This window comes from Kryptolebias marmoratus, linkage group LG20 (assembly GCF_001649575.2).
Source record: "Kryptolebias marmoratus isolate JLee-2015 linkage group LG20, ASM164957v2, whole genome shotgun sequence".
Taxonomy (NCBI): Eukaryota; Metazoa; Chordata; class Actinopteri; order Cyprinodontiformes; family Rivulidae; genus Kryptolebias; species Kryptolebias marmoratus.
Genome location: NC_051449.1, coordinates 4,956,445 through 4,976,062, shown reverse-complemented (window position 1 = coordinate 4,976,062; position 19,618 = coordinate 4,956,445). Strand labels below are relative to the sequence as shown.

The 19,618-nt window shown below is 42.7% G+C and overlaps 2 protein-coding genes across 8 annotated transcripts in view; both read left to right on the top strand.

The window, feature by feature from the left end:
- epb41l3b (erythrocyte membrane protein band 4.1-like 3b) overlaps positions 1-9,023 on the top strand; it is a 49,944-nt gene extending 40,921 nt beyond the window's left edge. For 5 of the 7 annotated variants that reach the window (XM_025004837.2, XM_037981849.1, XM_017410957.3 and 2 more), the window contains 7 exons: positions 731-763; positions 942-1,010; positions 2,577-2,660; positions 3,896-3,994; positions 4,290-4,370; positions 5,220-5,335; positions 7,999-9,023. In XM_025004837.2, coding sequence (XP_024860605.1) covers positions 731-763; positions 942-1,010; positions 2,577-2,660; positions 3,896-3,994; positions 4,290-4,370; positions 5,220-5,330 — 477 coding nt within the window. In that variant the 3' untranslated portion in view covers positions 5,331-5,335; positions 7,999-9,023. The remainder of the gene's footprint in view (positions 1-730; positions 764-941; positions 1,011-2,576; positions 2,661-3,895; positions 3,995-4,289; positions 4,371-5,219; positions 5,336-7,998) is intronic. The other 2 variants (XM_017410959.3, XM_017410956.3) reach the window with 2 other exon arrangements.
- A 1,156-nt stretch (positions 9,024-10,179) lies between these two features.
- Positions 10,180-12,922, top strand: LOC108232799 (zinc finger and BTB domain-containing protein 14). The gene is made up of 2 exons (XM_017410836.3): positions 10,180-10,335; positions 10,935-12,922. Exon 2 carries the CDS (start codon positions 10,958-10,960, stop codon positions 12,128-12,130), a length of 1,173 nt encoding a protein of 390 aa, XP_017266325.1. The 5' UTR covers positions 10,180-10,335; positions 10,935-10,957; the 3' UTR covers positions 12,131-12,922.
- The last annotated feature ends 6,696 nt before the right edge of the window (positions 12,923-19,618 follow it).

Genomic DNA, 19,618 nt, shown 5'->3' with positions numbered 1-19,618 from the left:
CCTACAGCCACAGCAGCCTAACAGCAACGTAAACAAGCCACATGCATGGCTAACGATCCCCTATAACACTTAGCATTTAGTGTAAAAACTGCTGGTTTCTGTTGCAGTTAAACCCACAGCTTTTTTTTCTTTTTATTACAAACAGTTAGGTTTGTTTTGGGATTTCTGTTGACAGCTAAGACATCCTTTAATGCCCGAGCAGCTGACTCCCACAGCCTGAAAGGAAAGAAATAGGAGCTTTATCTTGCTCTTGTTTGTTTCTACTGTTTTGTTCGGCTAAATCATTCCTTCCTTTCAGTTCCTTTTTATCAGTTCCCTGAAGGTGGTGACTTCATCGCTCTGGCTGAGTGCCACTGCTGCAGCTTTTTCAGCCTCATACTTCAAAATCCTTCCTCCCCACAACCTTAAAGAGAAGTCAGGAAAAAAATGATTGTATGGATTTTACCTGAAATATATCTTTTCTGTTCTTTAAAAAGTTTCAAAAGCAGATTAATGGACTTGTGAGTTAGGAAGTTCTAAAACCAGATTTTCTACTTTAGGATTTATTCAATTTGACACAAGTCAGCACATTTAATAAGCTGTATAAGGCTAATCCATACAATCATTACTTTTCTAAGCTTCATTTTTTTTCCCGCCCTCTTTCTTCCTTTATTGTTAACTGTGGCTTTTGACTGTCCAGTATTTACCTTTCTCTCTGCTCTTGTGTCTATCCGTCCTTGTGCTCCGTTAGTCTACACTCGGATGGGTTTCCTCCTCTCAAAAGGTGACCGCACCTCTCTGATCCTTTATGCCACTTTTTCAGGTTGTATGCAGTGAAAATCTTTAACTTTTTTGGGTTTTTTCATTGTCAGGCAGGATGTGAAACTGCTCTGTAATGTTTGGAGTTGTGTTGTCAAAGAGGTAAATAAAGCCTTGTCTAATGGTACACTGATCTTTTACAGGTATCAGCTGATCAGGAGGAGAAGGCACCGGTTGCCACAGAAACAGAGACGGCACCAGCCAAACAAATGGTAAATATCTAGACTATAAGAGGGCAAGGTTTGAAACCCAGAGCGGCTGAATTTATGGTGTCAGCAGATCACAAAACCATCAAAACTAGATGGTGAAATATGGTCGCTGGTTTGTGAGAGACACTGCTTGAAAACAAATCATTTATTTCTGCTCTTACATCATCTTTAGAGCAAGTGTGCATCTGTGCAGCCTATTTTAACACGTTTTGGGTTAAATAAGTGTTCAGCCAGAGTCTTGACTGAGGAAGACGAGGATAAGGGGGTTAAATATAGAGTCTGAAAAGTCTAAAATCTGCAGGTGAGAATAAGCAGCAAAACAAAAAATGGCAAAACAGTCCAGTTAGAAGATTAGCAGCCGCTGGAGGAGGGGAAGTGTTACGTTACATGAATTAAATTTGCTCAAGGACCAGAATGTTTCTAATTCATGTGGGGGCTGACCTTTGATTAGCCATGTTTCTAACCAGTTTATTTTATGTATTTAATTTATTTTTCCATGAATAGATGGTATTTGCCACGTTTCTTTTTTAATTTTCAAGGTGTCAGACAATGTTCTACTTTTTCTTTTTCGTATTGGAAATTTAATTTCCCACCTGGATATAAACTGTAAATATGCAGAAAATGTTACAAATTATGATAAATGGTATATCTACTATAAAAATAACTAACCTGGGAGTTTTTAGTTGGACATTAATGTTTAAAAGAAAGCACTAAAAGCGGTGTATCATGAAGACGAGGGTTGTTTTACTTTGACATGAGTGCAGCTACGTCAGGCACAAATATGGAGTAAGAGGTTTTTTTTTAGCAGTTCACACATCTGCAGCTGACTTCTGCTCCAGCTTCAAAACCACCTCATGGAAAACTGAACAACTGCAGGAAGTCATGATTGGCAGGAAAAATAAGCACACCAGACGCTGGGCTCGAACCGGGGTCTCATGTTCCAGCACTTCTGCCGCCCTGCTGAGGCCAAGTGACAGCGTCCGAGTCGATGATCACCTCTACGCCGAGCGCGACTTGAGAAGTCCTCAAAAAGTTGTTCAAACCACAGGAATGATGTGTTGGAAAGTTTTGGAAGTTAAGCCTTTAAGTCCAGGCAGAACTCCTTACACCACCTCCTGATTTGTCTCGCATCAGGTCCCCTCCTGTCCAGTAATCAGCTACGAACCTCAACCCAAAGACGTCTGTTTCAGCTTTAATTTGCTGCTCAAATCAGAAGACCATCAGAACTGTGCTCTACAGACTTATTGAAAACCTTGTGATTCCTCAGTACCCTGTCCTTTACAGGATTAGAAGCTTTAATGCGTGACCACGTGCTCGTTTAGAGGTCCAAACCGTGCAGTGACTGTCTTTGTTTGATAGCATGTGCTGCTTATTTGTGTCAATTTGATTTCATGTACGTCAGTGGGCTTTTACTTTTACAACAAAAACGTACTGTGAAGTGTGGCTGCTTTGGCGTTTTATTTCAGACTGTACACACGAGGCAGAGACACGGACAGTTTGTAGAGAAGCTGGTTCTAACTCGGGTCTGCAGGCACTTATTTGGTTCTGTTCTGTCTTTCTGTGCTGCAGAGTCCTGACGGTGCGGAGGTGGCTGCCAAAGACATGCCAGTGGTCCACACGGAGACAAAAACCATCACCTATGAGGCTGCTGAGGTAAACCTAAACACAACATGACATCACAGTAATTCATCTGTAAAACTTGCAGCTTTATTATCAGTATTTTAGAGCCATGTTTGCCTTATTTAAGTCCAAAATTAACATGTTTTTAGATGCTTTCTGCTATTACATAAGGAAAATATGCACAAAGCAACTTTAGATTTTTATTTTACTCAAAGTTCAGCAATCTTTGATAACATAAGTTGCACAAAACACTTTGTTTTATCATTAGCATGTCTTTAAAAGATAGTTGAGGGTTTTGCTTTGACTTGACTTTATAAATTTCCATAAAAATATAGTAAACTACTGAACAAGATACCATAAAAAGCAATGCATCTTATCTGCTGCAAAGTTAATGAAAATAAAAAAGAAGAATGTTCCAAAGACCAACCATTGATTCTGCTTTATAGATTTTAGCAGCACACACGTAATGATCGGACTGACGGTTTACAGTCAGAGCTACTTTCTGTATCTGCAGTCTTTCAGTGACTTCAGAATCAATGATTGGGATTTTAGGCTGCAGGATTTTCCCACTCAGTCGTTAGCGAGCGACTTCATGACCACAAGTCAGCGTTGTGCTGCATTATTCAGCGAGTTTCAGTCTTAAAAATAGATCCCAGTTTCAGTTCATTGGAAGACAGAGAATGAGATATAGAGAGACTTAAAACACTTAAATCAGCTTATATTGGAAAGAATGAGCAGTCGCTCAAAGTTAAGTAGTTTAAAGTCATGAAAGTTTAATGTTTTGATTTTATTATCTGTATGCTGCTTGTGTGAGAAGTTAAAGCAGTGACAAGTTTGTGCAACGAAACTTTCTGTTTCTGTTGAGTTCTTACAAATCTTCTGAGCTGACAAAAGAATGGAGAGACGATGCTGTTCGGTGTCGCACTCGAGAATAAAAGATGCGTTTGTTTGGCGCAACCAGCTGCAGTTTCTCAGAAGTTAAACGCTCATCAGCGAGTGACGGACTCTGTCAACCAGCCGACGTGCACATGACAAAACACAAATATTTACAGGATGTAGAGTTCTTACTTTAATAAGGTCTTAGACATTTAGGTCAGTATTTTAACGTTCTCATTGGAGATAAAAGGTAAATAAAAAGTTTTGTTAAAATAAATCACTAATAAGGAATCAGGTGAGCTGCAAACCTACAGTGAATATTATTATCAAAGAGCTCAACCAAAGTGTTGCTGAGACTTTATCCGGAGTACAAACATGCTGTATTTTGACAGGTTGACACCAACGGAGACACAGACCCCGGGGTGCTGCTGAGCGCTCAGACCATCACCTCGGAAACCACCAGCACCACCACGACCACTCACATCACAAAGGTCCGAGGGCATCTGTCGCCTCTTTGTCTCAGCTTACTGGCAGCTCGAAAGAAGAGCCGATGAAGCGTTTTATGAAGAAACGAAGAATTTTATGCAGTTTTTTTTACAAAAAATGTTGCCATCTTATTAAAAACTTGACAATGATCCTGTTTGAGAGATCAGCGCTGAACTGAACAATATTTCTGGGTTTACACAGGGAACATTTTGTATCACAAATGGGCCTACTGAAGAATTTAAATAGTTGCATAAGTAAAATAAAGATATGTATGTTATGATAAGTTTGTTTTCTGTTCAGACGGTGAAAGGAGGAATATCAGAGACGAGAATCGAGAAGAGGATCGTCATCACAGGAGACACAGACATCGACCACGATGAGGTCTGTTACCTTTCTTCTTCATTAGCCTCTAACCTGATCTGATAATAATTTATTTAAAGAAGTGCTTAGTTGTGATCTTGGTGACTCTTGTGCCTTTAAGTTCACGAGCATCCACACGGTGGACGTATGAAATCTGAAATCATTAGCTCGTAATGTAGTCGAGAAAAAACGTGACTTTTGTTTTATAAGCTGCATTTTTAACAAATAATATTACAGAGCAGAAACCCTGCACATTAGACAATAAGTAAAATCAACATAGGAATAATGGTACATAAATAATAACCACAAAACTTAGAATTATCAGTGATATTCAAGGTTTTGTACGAAGTATAAACAGTTCAAAACAAGACTGTTTGTTTATCAAATGCATTCATGAGAACAGGTTTCCTTAAATAATAAGAATTATTTCTTCATATGACGTTAAAGAGCATCTTGTCAGTCTCATTTAAGAGTTTTTTTTTATTATTATTTTCAAAATTCTTCCTCGTAAGGATCTCTCAGGAGCCACTGGTTTAGCCTACTTTGAGTTTTCTGGATGATAGGTTCCAGATTAAAAGACGCTCTTCTTTTTTGATCCTTCGTAATTATTATTTCTAAATATCTCTCTTCATTTTTACCCTTTATGTTACAAATAGAAACACTGAAACAGTCTTTAACAGCCATAAGCTGACACACAGAGAACTCTTTTACTGATTCCAGAGCCGTAGAAATTTGATTTTCATTCTTCAAGTAACAAATGTGACTAGGTGGCTTCGCTGTTGGCGCCCTGACTCACAAACCCACCCGCTCTCCCCCCGTTCTCTGTCTCCCCCCGGTGGTCCCTCCCGGCACTGCACCCCCATATTGTAGGCTCTTGCTCAGGCCATAAAGGAGGCTAAAGAACAGCATCCTGACATGTCAGTGACCAAAGTAGTCGTACATAAAGAGACAGAGATCACGCCAGAGGAGGGTGAGGATTGACCCAGGTAAGAAAACCAGTCCCCAGTCCCGGTCCCCACCCCTGTCCCGTTTAGTCTGGGCTGCTTGTTGTTTGGTTCGGATCGCCCTGCTTCTGTCACTCTTACAGCTTGTGCATCGTGCTGTGGTTACTTCGGCTTTTTTCCTCATCTCTGCAGGAAAAAAAAGAGGGCTGCTGTTGCCTGTGTGCACACAGACCGGATATTAGTCTGAACTCATCATGACGCGGTTTAAAACCTTCACAGTGATGCTGCTGGCAGGCGCACGCAATCTGTGGGAACACTCCCCCCTGTTGGAGGACAACTTAACCTTCTTTTTATTTAAACCATTTGCCTTTTTAAGAAATCAAAATTGCACCCTTGTTTGTTTGTTTTTTTAATATAATAATCACCCCGGTGCTAAACCGACAAGCAGGAAACGGTTATAGTGTCGTCGTGTTGTGTAATATTCCATGAAAACATTTGTTTTCCCATTAATTGATATGTCCACATTATGTCGCCCCTGTTGTGATGAAAGAATAAAATCCAGCTGAACCGGCTCCTGCTTCTCAGAGATCTCAGCCTCCTAACTACAAACACACCCGCATGGACTGAAATCTGATCTTGTGTGTACACAGATGAGCTTCTGTTTGTTTTGAACTCCCTCCCTAAGAAAGGCATCGACTTTTACATGTGGAACAAATTCTCGTTTAAATAAACTCGCTCCTTTCAGGCTGATTTGTCAAAAGAAACCGGTGCAAACAAAGTTTTATCCGGGGTATCGGTTTAAAGAAAAAAATAACTTGTAACAATTTTCCTCAGTGAAGTGATGAAGCGAGTGGGTTCATATATTTACTGCTCACACAAACAAAGATCTGAGTTTATCTCCTAGATGTTTCCAGAACAGCTGCATTTCCAACAGTTTCTCAAACTTCTCCCTCCAGTTAATCAGTTTCCTTCTTGTGTTTTGAGAGGGTGGGGGTTAATAGGTCAGCCAGCAGTCCTTGTTTGCTTTTTTCCCTGCAAACTTAACGGATGTGTTTCAACTTGTCGCCTGTCAGCTCTGGGAGGATTTCAGCCGGTGCGACGCTGCTTGAAGGATCCCGTTGTTTCGCTCTACCAAAGCGTGTCCTTCGTAGCCGTCCTGGCTCAAGCATCCTCTGAGTCTGTCTCGTTCGCGCCCTTTCGGCTCTGTTTTTTCATTAGCGTCTGATACGATCCCGAGGTGCGAAGCTCGGGATGAGCAAGCGTGCATGAGTGTGCTTACGTGACTCACCAGATGGGAATGCTTGGCTTTGTTCCTGCAGCCTCGCCGTCTGTTACGTGTGTGTGTGTGTGTTGTTTAATAGCTGTGTTTGAACAGCACTATTAACACCCAACTAAATATTTTCTCTGTGTTTCTCAGACGCTTGTCTGCTTTCCAACTCCGACACACACAGTATTGGGGTCAGAATAAGAAACATTTAGCTGCTGAGATTCCACCAACAGTGTCTTACTCTGAGAAAACCCCGCGGCGAGGCGCCAAACAGAGTGAGCTAATGCTCAGCATTAGAAAACGTCATGCTTTATTCAGACATTTACAGCTGTTTAACCCTCACAGATGGATTCGGCTTCTTTATATGCAACATATAAAGTCATTTTTTATTTCTTTGTTTTGTGATTCCAGAGATTTTAATTAGATTTATAGGCACAATATTTAAAAAGAAATCTAATTAGCAGTTATTTTTAACTTTAATTTTGTTTCTGGAAATCATCTCAAGACCCCAAATTTGATGTTTTGCGACCCATAGAGGGGTCCCCACCCCATCTTTGGGAACCACTGCATCCTTCAGGCGTCAGATCTTTGCTGGACTTTGATTTCCTGTTTGTTGAAGACAAAAAAAACATACTGTTAGTCTGCAGGAGATCGTTTTTAGGCCTGACATTTGTTCTTTTGTCCACACACACACACGCACACACACACACACACACATTATGCTGCGATCGAGTACAACAACTGGACAGAAACTTTAGACCTTTAAAAAGATCACAAGACAGTCTGGCTCCCTTGAAGCAAAGTATAAAGAAGTCAGGGTTGTTTAAAACTTTTGCACATTATTACAAGCTCAGTTAGCCCTCCGAAACACACCAGATGGGCCGAAAGATGCAGCAGAATAAATTCAAATACAGTGAGCCAACTAAAAACTGATAAGTATGAATAACAAGCAGTGATTAATCCTGATGTTGTACCACTGATCTGTTTGTAAACGTCTCATTAACAAGGCTTTAAGTCACCTTGGACCTAAACAGGAGCTTGTTAGACGTCCTGTTTCCAGTTTTTAAGCCCAAAACGTGACGTTTCTAGTGGAGAGTTAACCTCCCAGACTGTGTCCTTATAGATTCAGTCCATTTAAAGGTTTAGTTGTTTACTGCTCAAGTCCTTTTTGTTTACATCCTTCAGCCTAATTTGAATAAAGCGTGACGTGTTGTAGAGCGGCTTACTTTTAAGTTAGATGAATAAAATGAACATGGCCCTCCCTGTAAAGGGTTAACCCCTGTGTGTGTCTGTGTTGTGTGTTTTTAGACCTTCTGGATGCGTGGGTAAAACCGTAGTGCTCTTTCTTAAGGCTTGCTTTCTGCACTGTGGCAGCCAAGCCTCAGGTGTAAATAAACACGCAGGAGTTTTCTCACTTCTGACTCATCTGCTCTTCCAGGAATAACACCGAGGGCTGTTTTCTGTCCAAACCTCCCAGAAGCCAACGTCCACAGCTCCACATACTTACTTACTACATCGGGACTCTTGAGGGGGAATCCTGCTCTCCAAATGCTGCAGCTCGCTGCCACACTCACAAGCATCACCTGCAACACCAATAAATGCATTCTGCATGAGAAGGACGCAAAAGCTGAATTATCAAACCAATGAGAAGATAATGCAGAAAACAGTCTGATTTTTTTTTTTTTTTTTTTTAATGGTTCTCAATCCGTCTGCACACCGAATCTCTGCGTGTGGCAAAGCAAACCGTTTGCTTTCACTGCCTTATGACTTGGACGCATTTTTATGATTACTGAAAATAATTATTGTAACAACATTTTATTTATGAAATAAAGCCATCACTCCAGAAACTTGTAATTGCTGTAGGCTGTGTATGTTAGAGAGCCAACACTATTTAACCTCGCTGTAGAAGTGCCAACCTCGTTCGCAAAAACAAGCATTGCTTCACTCCTTTAAACAGCCTAATGATTTTTCCATCAGGTGTGCCACTACAGATAGATACCTGCACCTCAGCACTGTACATAACAAAGCTTCCTGAGGAAAATGGCTCATGATCTTTTAAGGTTGATTTGTGTCATGTCTGTTTGAACTGCATTCATTTCACTTTTTAATGTAATTTCAGTGTTTTATTATCTTTTTCCCATAACTTGCTTGCAAGGTCTGTTTTTGGCTGAAGCCAAGGAATCAATGAAAAGATTTTATTTTATTTTTGTTTTGTTGTTAATGTGCCTGTGTAGCCTTTGAATGTTCCCCTCGGTTTGGAGATCGGCTGCAACACAAGTCGCACGTTTGTGTGACTGTGAGGCAAAGGGCTCAGACAGCCGAAACGAGATCCAAAGCCACCCCCCACATCAGCCGTATGTCTCCTTCATCCCTTCAGATGTATCTGACTCATGTTCAGCCAAATGCTTTCCTTCTTAATTTGCTGTTTTCCTCTGAAATAATAAAGTGACCACAGTACAAAAACTTCTCTGTGCAGGTTTGTGTTTTCAGCCTCGGATTTAGTCACTTCCAGTCTTAAATTACTGATTAAAACTAATAAACACATAAATAGATGGGAGCAGAATCAGCAGAGTGCAGTGTGTGGATTATAAATGACGTAAAAATGCTGTAAAGCCCTAATTGAGCTGGAGAACCCGCGACAGGACGAGGCTGAAGGCCTCCGAAGCCCCGCCCCTCTGGAGGACGTAAGTGCGTGCCGAAGAGCAGAGGAAAACAAGAGGTATCACTCTGTTTCTGATGTCGAGCCCAAGAGAGTTCGGAGTGGTTGTTAATGTTTTATGTGTGTTTAAACTTTTGGTCTACTTCCTGTAGTTAAACACAAACGCATAAGTTAAACAAGAAGAATTCAACTTATAATGTGTCCTGATAAGTTATGTTTTCCAAAGTGCGCCAGAGCCAAGTATAGACTCTGACTACCCTCAGATCGAGGGGAGTGAGATTAATCTGCACATGAATTTGCTTTAAACTTGCAGAAACAGTTTAAAAGTTTGAAACTTCACACTCAAAAGTTTCAAGTTAATGGCTAACAGAGCAGGAGCAAAATGTTTTCAGCTACAGAACAGAAGTGCAGCTGCTTTATTGGTAATTAATCTTTTAGTAATTAGGTTATTCATAAAGCTTTTGTAATGTATGAAAGTAAGTAATTTGTTTAACATATGTGTAAATCTGAAATTCCAAATGTTTTTAAAGCCACTAGTCTAAAAGAAATAAACCAGTACATTATAAATATGTAGTATAACTAATAATTTTAATTTCTTATATATATATATATATATATATATATATATGCATTGTATAATACTTCATACACATAAATGACACAAAAAATGTCTTTTTAGATTTATTTGTGTCTCTTTTTGTAAAATCTTGACATTAAGGGGGTCTTAAATAATTTTTGAACCCAAGTGCTGTGAATACACTTTTATGATTACATAAGGTCTTAGATCGTGGCTACAAGGAAGAAGGTTTACTTATGTTTTTTTCTTGTGTTACTAAAATATGTTTTATTTCAGTAAAACAACTAAAATCAATATCATTGGCTCGAGATTCGCGGTAGTTTTGAAAATATCTTTCGCAGTGACTCCTCGTCTTGCGGTTAGACGATCTTGGGTGCAGTTCCTGCTCCGGCGCGGTAGGTGGCAGCAGAGCGGCGCCGCGTTTCCTTCGGAGCCGCTCAGTCACAACAAGAGGAGGAAGAGGAAAAACGACAGCTCTGGATCTGGATCGTCGTCGACTGCCTTGCGTGACAACACAGGGATCGGGTTCAGGCTTTTAGGTATTAACACGTTTGTTCCGTCTCGCTGAGTCCGGGCGGCCCGGAACCACGCAGCGGGACGGTTTCGCTCGGCTCGGTTCTGGCTCCAGTTTGCGGACTGACTTTTCGGGCTTGCAGAAACAAACCCACGGAGGCTTGCCTGCTGACCAAAATGGCTGGGCGCAGTGAAATGTGAAATATTTCTCGCCGAGGCTGTGTTTTCTGCTAGCAAAGCGCGACTGACACGCGAGCGCTGCGCTAAAAACGCGACATTTGCGCAAAGATAAGCGGGGCTGTTTGTTCCTGTTTGTGTTTTTATTTTTTATTTGCGCACCGAGGCTCGTCTCGGGCCTCCTGTCGTAGTTTTTTCCCCCCTCAGTGCTTTCTGCATGATTGACTTAACCATTGTTTTTTTTTGTTTTTTTTTTACTCCCTCTCTTATTGGTGCACATTTATAAACAAATTACGCTTTTAGTTGCGTGTTCTGCTCGTTTTTCTTGCGTGTTTTACTGTTTTATCCGAAGTTGCATGCTAATGGAGCTCCACCCCTCAGCTATGCAGGATCCATCATCCTGTGGAAATCAAAATATTTGACAAATCTGCCGTTTTCCCCTTTGCAGGTTGCTCCTGTTTGACCTGCACCATGTCTGATTTGCTGAGATATATCGACTACGACCACAAAGCCACCTTCCTGAAGATGCTCAACCAGCAGAGGATGGAAGGCGAGCACTGCGACGTGGTGGTGGTGGTGGAAAACATCGAGTTCAGGGCTCACCGCTGCGTCCTGGCCGCCTGCAGCAACTACTTCAAGAAGCTCTTCAAGAAGCAGAGCGACGAGGACAACTCCATCGTGGAGCTGGACTTCATCCGCTCCGATATCTTCGAGGAGGTGCTCAACTACATGTACACGGCCCGGCTGGCCGTGAGGAAGAAGGACATCAACATGATGATGTCGTCGGGTCAGATCCTCGGCATCAACTTCCTGGACAACCTGTGCACCCAGAAGCGAGAGCTGACCAACATGAAGACCCGGGAGAACCAGGCTCCGGACGACCATGGGATGAGAGCACAGGACGCCATCCTGAAGGAGCTGGCCATGGAGGAGGTGAGGAAGAACAGCTTCTACGACCAGGGGATGGACGGGATCGGGCCCGGCGGCTCTCACGTGTCGCAGCCTCACAACTACAACACCAGCATGGGTAAAGACCCGCACACCCACAGCTGGGCCTCCTCCACCTCCAGCGACATGAAGCTGGAGTACCTCCTCTACGGCCACCGCGACCACGGCTCCTGCCAGACCACGGGAGCCAAACCCATGGACCACAACGCCAAAAAGGAGCGGCTGCTCACTGCCAACCGCCCGTACGGCTGCGAGCACTGCCCCAAAGCCTTCACCACCGCCGCCCACCTCAAGGAGCACCTGAAGATCCACTCGGGCTTCAAGCCGCACCGCTGCGTGGTGTGCGGCAAGGCCTTCATCCGGGGGCCCGACCTGAAGCGGCACGAGAGGGTCCACAGCAACGAGAGGCCCTTCGCCTGCCAAATGTGCGAAAAGGCCTTCAAGCACAAGTCCCACCTGAAAGACCACGAGCGGCAGCACCGGGGCGAGCGGCCCTTCAACTGCGGATCCTGCGACAAAGCCTTCATCAAAGCGTCGGACCTGAAGCGCCACTGGAACACCATGCACAGCGCCAACCCCCGCAGACAGATGTCGCTGTCGCCCGCCGCCTCCCAGCACGGCCAGGCGGACGCCGCCGACCAGAGAGACTGGAAGCTGGAGACCGGGCCACACTCACACAACTCGGGGGACTGCTGAGCCTCCGTGCGCGCGCACACGACTCACACTGACATCCACGCACACCTAAAACCACGTACACACACTGACACGGGCGTGTGTGACGGGCCGCGGGGCCTGGGATCACACGGACAGAGATCGACGTGAGTAACAAGAGATCATAGCATGTTCATACAGACTGTGGGGCTGTATTATTATTATTATTATTATTAATTATTATTATTATTATAAAGAGTTATGTCAAAGCAATGTTTCCTTTCCACCTGTAAAGTCATGTAAATGTCTAGTTCACTATACTATACATATATTTTTCACAAAGCGTTGTCGATATCTAGACCGAGGGTTCTCATAACATTATTTTCTTTTACTTTAACGAGATATGTAACATTTAAATGTTTGTTTAACCTTTACTGGATTTTATGGGGATGAAAAGAGAGCAGCAAGGGGGGAATTTTCTGCATAACATTTGTTGCATTGAGTATATTCATGTGGATGTTTTTAAATGGATGTGTTTAGTTGTATTGATTGATATTACACTGTAAAAGTAAAGAGTCACCGTTCTGACGCAGATGATACCAAAGTCTTGGGCGTCCGACGGATCGTCTGTAGAGACTGTCCTGCCCAAGCAACCGGCCAACTAGATTTACTGTTATACAGTATAACTGTCATCCGGCTATCAGCAGTTAATGATAGGTGTCTGTATATACTGTAGCTTAGTTTGTTGCACAACTAGAGTTCACAATAATGACTTATGCACATATAACATTGTCCTACTCCTACACTTTGACAATAAACACCATTTGTTGTGTTTTATTGACGTTGCAAAGTTGTGTTTTTAATTTGGAAGCGTTGGAAGAATCTGGTCGACTCTGGTTGCGTGTTTAGTGTCATTATGACTCTTATTTGTTGGTGATTTGGCCTCAGGCGGGTGCACCGTTTGTATCTGGGATGGGAGCGGCGTTCCCAGTCGCCTGGTCCCGGCGATTTGAGCAATTTGGTAAAATAAAAAATAAAAAAATACACCTCCCGGATGTTTTTGGTTCAGGTGTTGATTCTCGCTGACGTGCATTCTGATCGCGTTTAGCTGAGGTTTGGTTTATTCGTTCCTAAAAGAAAAGTCATGTGACGACAGGATTGTGTGCGGAGGAGAAGGGGGGACTTGAAGCCCAGATCCCGGTCCGAGTCGGGTCCCTAAAACCCAACATGGCAGCTCCCGTAAACCAGGTCCTGCTGGCTTCAGCTCCCATCAACGAGAGATTTATTTTCCATGAACTCTGATTTATTTTCCATGCATCTGGGTTCCTGCGCTGTCTGGAAAAGTGTGGAAGTCCGTTTTAGTGTTTTCCAGGTCTGGAGGAGTATGGAAGATGGAAAAGTGTTACGAACTCTCTTTTAAAAGTTGCTCAGATTGTTTCCTGCATATAAAGAGATGAAGGCATTAACGATCACTGGGGTTGTCTTATAAAAACTTGTGATGCTTCCTTGCTGCGAAAAACCAGATCTGTTGATTCGAGTCACCAAGGAAAAAAATATCGACTTTAACCTTTTTAACAGAGAAGCATCTGAAGGCTTAAATAACCAAAGTAGCGTCGTTTTAAGGAATCGCCCGCCGCCCTGCGTGCCAAACTTTCAACACTGAGATCCGTGAGCGCTCAGTCTGTGTTGGGGATGACTCTCAGCTACTACCACACGAAAAGTTAGCTCGAAATCTGTAAAACTGACTCAGTTATGGCCGCTGTTGTGTTCGCCAAAATCCAAATCTGCTGCTTTTCATGGCGCCGTGCGATAAAAAAACTGAACTAATTCAGTCTGATTTCCTTTAAGTTATAAAGTTCTGTTTAAAAACTGCTTTTGGCTTTGCAAGAAAAACGTCTGTCATTTATATATATTTAAATGACACTAATACGAAGTAACTTTTCAAGGAAAATCACCACACATTTATTCTTACAATCTGTGTTGTGAAGTGGAAAAAAATCTTTTCTATATAAATTAGCATACATCAAATATGATAAATTACAGTAAATTTACAAACTTTTTTACATCAAAAATTATAAATAAACTGATTAATCTGCTGATAGAGGCCTAATTAAATAGGATTGTTGTTGCAGATATCCATACTTTGTTGCTTTTTAAACAATGAGCAGTTTCCATCCACGATCCAGACATTTTGAACGTCTTTATTTATTGTGAAAATGAAATAATTTTTCCCAGTGTTTGGCTTTCAGCTCCAGACGTCCGTCCTTCCAGTCTGCAGTGAACTCCGTGGCTCTTTTATCAGATTAAACTTCAGTTTTCAGATTTATTCGCGTGAGCGAACTCTGCAGAAATGGAAACCGTGACGGCGGGACGACCCGAAGCTTCGTCAGACTCGTGGATTAAATGGATCCGAGTCACGAAGAGGCGGCAGGAAGAAAAGAACCGAGTTCCTCTGAAGTTCTGGGCTCCGGTCGGACAAAACGAGCAAATTCAGGCCGAGGATTCCAGAGACCGGAGCCGAGGTCGGTTTGGTCAAACCTTTTAAATGTTGTGACTCTCAGCTACTCCACATATCTCAGTCTCTGTAGGGCCAAATCTGTCCTGTGGTTCATGAGATATTTTGCTAACAGACAGACATTGTTAACTCCAATAAGTGCTGATCAGCTCGTGCTCAGACTATGTGTTGAGGATGACTTCCAGCTACTACCACACCAAACTGTAGGTCAGTATTTGTAAAATTCACCGAGTTATAATCCTTTTTGTGGCAGCCATCTTGAGTTGGATTGACTCCAAAGGTTAATCAGTTGTAGATGTGCAACCAGTTCTTACTTTCTGAGAGTTTCACTAAAATCCGTCCAGCGGTTGGTTAGATATTTTGCTAACAGTACAAACAGACGAGCACATAATCGCCCTTTCGCCTTTTTCATCAGGGGCTGATAAACATTTCAGCCGTTTCTTCCTCCTGTTTTTATACTGAGAATAAATCTTTACCACATGTTTAAACTTTCCTCCGTCTGATGCAACTTTTATCTGAAAAGTTGACCCTTCACGTCCCGGACTCAGGCGTGAAACGGATCCCTCTCTGACCTGAACGCCTCGTGAAAACAAACCAAACCAGCCGTCACACGCCCAACATCTTTTCTTTTTTTTTTTTTCTGTTTAGGAAAAGAGACAACTTCTCCGCAGGCAACACTAGATGGTGCCGTGTTCAAAGTGACTGACCTGTTGCTGCCCGGTTTGACCCGCTCCGGTCCCGTCCCCAGAACCGAACAGAACCTCTGAGGACGCCGGAGGAGTGTGAAACACAAAGGTTTGATTAGAAGAAGCTCAGAAAACATGTGGCGGCTGTGAAATGTATGCAGACTCACACCTCAGCAGTTTCCATACATTTACGTACATCAGAGCGGTGCTTGTCTGCCTGTTAGCAAAATATCTCATGAACCACTGGAGGGACTTTAATGAAACTTCCTGTACATCTGCAGCTGACCGCCATATCAGCAGAGCCTGAAAGTGATTCTGGGCGGAGCAGTTTTATGGAGATCTGACGTCAGAGTCTGATGGAACTGACTCGTTTCTCTGTCTGTAGATGCCCAAGGATCTGTGTAGCATCAAAGAACCTCTTCCTGTATGACCTCTGACCTCTGTTCTGTGTAAAAAGATCATCCTGTTATGACAGAATCTCTGGTTAAGTTGTTTTCTGAGGCTTCACACCCTCAGAATATCTAATCTACTCAGACTGTCCTTCATTCTCTTTAATACTTCTTTAAAACTAAAAAAAACACGATTTATGCATAAATGACATCTGTTCTTTTATTAATAGTGGATTAATTTGAAACATACTGAAAATGAATGTTGAAGGTGTGTGTGTTTGTTTATCTAATAAGAAACTTGTCAAATTGTTTCACAGATTTATTACTTTTTGTCATTACAGGAGAGTTACGGTCCAGTGATCCTTCTAACAGAACCTCTTTGAACAGGAGGAGATAAGCTCGGTCCGTGCAGACACTCGGGGTTCTGAGTGGCTGACCATAATTTGATGTCTCGTCACGTTTGATAAAACCAGAGGTACCTTGGCTTCATTCTGGTTCTCTCTCCTCGTCGTATTTTTATTAGCCTAAGTTTAAAACAAATGTTTTGCCTTGATTTGTTTTGTCCAGAAGCAGAAAATCTTTGTAACTTTAAGAGATGAATCCAGTTATTCTGCTCCTGAAGCCGACACCTGAACACTCAGCTGACCTTGGCTGACCTCGGCTGATCCTCAGCTGACTCTCGGGTTCACACCATCCTTCCACGGGCCGGTCAGGAACCCCCACCCCCACCTCCATCCAACCCAGCTGTACCCCAGTAAGGCACCTCTTCCCTCCTGGCGATGAGAAAATCCCTGTTTGGTCTGCTTACGACACTTTGAGCTGATAAACGAAACATTTCACTTCTTATCTGATCCTTCCTCGAACCAATCCGGCAGAATTATTCACATTCTTCTTACCTAAGTTCCAGAGTGAAAGACTTATCAAAAATACTCCAAATTGTCCAAATTCTTGCACGTGTAAAACCTAAAGCTTAGATCCGGGTTGCAAACATTTATATACATTTATATTCAGAGTTTTCCCTCAGATTATAAAGGTTTATTCTTTCTGCAGAGTGTTATCTTTGTTAAATCTAACTGTTTAAACCAGGTTCAGATAGATCGGAGGAAATACTTGATTATTTTGGTTCCTTTTTAGTTCTGTTGTTGTGTTTTAATCTCTTTTACTGGTAACAGATATGATGAAAGGATGAACAGATTTGACCCTCAGCTGTTGAGATCTGATAAACAATAAGGGACAATAATTAAAATTAATTTAAATTTTATTGATTCCCTGTAAGATACAGTTCAATCTGTTATTGATTGATAAATTTATTCTGATGCCCCTTTTTAAGAAGAGCTTAAAACAGAAATAAGAGGAAGTGCAGCCTTCTTATTATCGGCTACATCTGCGTTTCTGCATTCTTCGGACCCTGATTGCGGCTGGGTGTGTTTACTTCTGAAGGCTGGAACGCAGTGTGTGCATGCGAAGGGATTGAAGTGCATGTGTGTGTGTGTGTGTGTGTGATAACTGAGCGGGAGTCATGGAGTGTGTGCATTCGCCCCAGAGTGTTTATAGGTCTGCATGCATGCATCTGTAATAAGTTCTGCACATTCTTGTGTGAATGACAGGCAGTGAGTGAGTGCGCACTCATGCATGTCTGTGTGTGTGGAGAAGATTGTGCGTCGGTCCTTATCTGGTTTGATGTATGCATGAGCCCGTGTGCATGTTTGTGCATGCAAATGAACACATCATCACTGCTCAGAGGGTCCGTGTTTCAGAGAGCAGAGTTTTCAGGCGGATGCGTCTGCAGCGCGCAGCTTCTTCATGCTTTGCTTCCAAAAACGCTCCCAACTTTGTCAAATCCAGCCGTGTTGATTCTAAAGTCTGACTGAGTCAGACTGAACGCATACTCCAGGCACGAACGCATCTCGAGGTTTGACCAAAGCAGCTGTAGCTGCACGTTTCGGTTTAAAACTCCGGCATAAAAGGGAGCGGGTGACATGCATTCCTTCAAGGAATGCTAGGCCTTTAAGCTATCGCCCGCCGCTCCTTTTTTAGACTAAGATCATCTTATTCTGCAAGATGTCAGAAGACGTGCTGAGGATGACTCTCAGCTACCTCCACACCAAACTTTACGTCAGTGTCTGGAAAATCCATTGAGTTGAAGCTATTTTTGTGTCGGCTAAGGTCGATTAGCTGCGGCGGCCATCTTGCATCGGGTTGACTCCAAGTTTTTATGAGATACAGATCTACATCCCATGATTTCTTTCTCAGAGTTTCATTAAAATCTGCCTGGTGGGTCATGAGATATTTTGCTAACAGACAAACAGATATTGCATAACGTAAAATGCTCGGAGCTTGTGTTAGGGATGACGCTCGGCTGAGTTGTGATTGTTTTTGAGTTCTATGTGGTCGATTAGCTGTGGCAGCCATCTTGAATTGGGTTGACTCCCAAAGCCGATCAGTTGTAGATTTGATTACTTTGAGAGTTTCATTAAAATCCACTTGTTTGTGAGACGTATTCTAAAAACATTATCGCCCTTTGGCCTCAAGCTGCTCGTGATGAAGACGACAGAAGATCATCAAGATGTATGAGACAGATATGAGTGTGCCTTTGCGTTCACGTCTGCACATGTTTGTGTTTTCTGTGTGTGTGTGTGTGTGTGTGTGTGTGTGTGTGTGTGTGTGTGTGTGTGTGTGCACGCGTACAGCGAACACCCGGTTTCCATTACCTCGCTCCATCAGGCAGACCACAAACCTCCTGTCTCCACTCAGGCTCCACCCAGCGCCGCCACAGGCTTCCCAGAAAAGAACAGCGTCTAATTAAAACAAAAAAAACTTAATTACATTCATCTCATCTCTGCCTCACACACACACACACACACACACACACACACACTCGGAGTGAATAAAACAACTGTACACAAACAATTCATCTGATAAATGAGTGTGAAAGGCGAAAGCAGATGTTTGGGTTTAACTCCCCTCCGAGCTGCTGACGTTCGTCCTCCACTTCGGCTCCATCTGGAAGTTCTTCAGCTTTCAGGGACGTCGCCATCGCAGCGCGTCCCTGTCGTTCACATCGCCTGCTGCCATGACAGGCGGGCGGGGGGACGATGTATATGTCTGTTAGCGAAATATCTCCCGAACCACCTGATGGATTTCAGTGGAATCCTTGGAAAGCGGTCATTAAATAAACATCTACAACTGATTAACGTTTGGAGTCACCCCAATTCAAGATGGCTGCTACAGCTAACTGTCCCTATGAAACATTCAAATGGCAGTTTTACAGATATTTAGCTAAAATTCAGCGTGGTAGTAGCTAAGAGTTATTCATAATATATACTCTGATTGCTACACATTACATTTTTTTTTTTTTTACTTAAAACTTAAGCTCTAGCTGTTGGCATCAACCCTGTCTGTCTGTTAGCGAAATATCTCCTGAACCACTGCTCGAGTTTTAATGAAACGCTCAGAAATTAATCAGCTCTTTAACTTTTAGAGTCACTCCAATCCAAGATGACCAACACAAATATGTCTGCAGCTCAGTAAGTTTTACAGAGACTGAGAGAAGGTTTGGGGTGGTAGTAGCCGAGAGGCCTCCTGAACACGTACTCTGAGGGCTAACCAGTTATCTGCAAGTTATTTTCCCGATTTGACCAAAACGGCTTCAAGTTTGTCATTATTTTAAGGCAATCTCAGTTATAAACTCTGTCATTAAAGGCCGGCGGGTGACATGCATTCCATTTAAATAATGCACGGCTTTTTTTTAATATTTATTTTTCTCTTGCTTTAATCGTTCAGGGATAATAAAGTTTAAAATAAAGGCATAAATCTCCCGTAAGCGCGTCTCCACTTACGGCCGCACATAAAAATCCACTCAGGCTTTTAAACTGATTTGTGGACAGAACCCAGAGGGCGACAGAACCGTAAAGAGCCGCTCGATTAACGGCTCATCTCCAGA